The sequence below is a fragment of the Galeopterus variegatus genome, unplaced genomic scaffold, assembly GCF_000696425.1.
Source record: "Galeopterus variegatus unplaced genomic scaffold, G_variegatus-3.0.2 Scaffold55, whole genome shotgun sequence".
Classification (NCBI taxonomy): Eukaryota; Metazoa; Chordata; class Mammalia; order Dermoptera; family Cynocephalidae; genus Galeopterus; species Galeopterus variegatus.
In genome coordinates, this window is record NW_007726166.1 from 559,474 (window position 1) to 560,468 (window position 995).

The window sequence follows — 995 nt, forward strand, 5'->3', positions numbered from 1 at the left end:
TGCTCAGCCAGTGAGTGCACCGGCCAGTCCTATATAGGATCCGAACCCCACGCGGGAGCGTTGCTGTGCTCCCAGGGCTGCACTCTCCCGAGTGCGCCATGGGGCCGGCCCCCGGTCATCTTTTAAAAAAAAAAAAAAAAAGAACCTTTAATCACCCCTTTCTTACTTCCCTGTGCTCCAAGGACTTGTATGCAGTGTGGAAGATGGGAGTGTAACAGACATCTGTATTGAAGGTAAGGTGAAACGATGTGTAACTAACATTTGAAACTGGGAGTATTAACTTGAATTGCAGCTCTGGTTACTTGAGACCATGGTGAAATTGTCCATTTAGAGACAGATAAGGAGAACTCAATTAGTTGTTAGTCATTCATTCTGCATTTCTTTCTTGAGCATCCATCCTGTGCTAGGTCTGTATCAGGCACCAAGGATACATAGATGGGTAAGATGTGATTCCTGCCCTTTAAGAGTTTACAATCTGGAGGGCTGGCCCGTGGCTCACTTGGGAGAGTGTGGTGCTGATAACACCAAGGCCACGGGTTCGGATCCCTATATAGAGATGGCCGGTTGGCTCACTTGGGAGAGCGTGTGCTGACAACACCAAGTCAAGAGTTAAGATCCCCTTACTGGTCATCTTTTTAAAAAAATAAATGTTTACAATGTGGGGGAGAGATTGACTGGTAGATAACTAGAGATGGTGAATGCTGTTATTACAAATCCATGCACAAAACTTTTTTTTTTAAAGTTACATTGCATATCGGTTTGTTTAAAGTTGTCTGCATACAGGTGGTAGTTAAAGCTGTGGAAGTGCATGGGTTTACCTAGGAAGGTCTTGTAGAGAAAGAAGGCAACAGCATTGGTATGGGAGAATTCTTGCAGAGAGAACTAGATCAATTAGGATCCAGTCAGGAAACACAAACCAAAGCAGTTATTTGTTTTTTTTTTTTATTTTTATTTTTTTTATTTTGTCAATATACACTGTATATGATTATTATGGC

At 42.4% G+C, this 995-nt stretch overlaps 1 protein-coding gene across 1 annotated transcript in view; it reads left to right on the top strand.

The window, feature by feature from the left end:
* The window catches only part of MEI1 (meiosis inhibitor 1), a 98,465-nt gene that overhangs the window by 12,792 nt on the left and 84,678 nt on the right, over nt 1–995 (top strand). Inside the window, exon 4 of the mRNA XM_008574472.1 lies at nt 183–233. Coding sequence (XP_008572694.1) covers nt 183–233 — 51 coding nt within the window. The remainder of the gene's footprint in view (nt 1–182; nt 234–995) is intronic.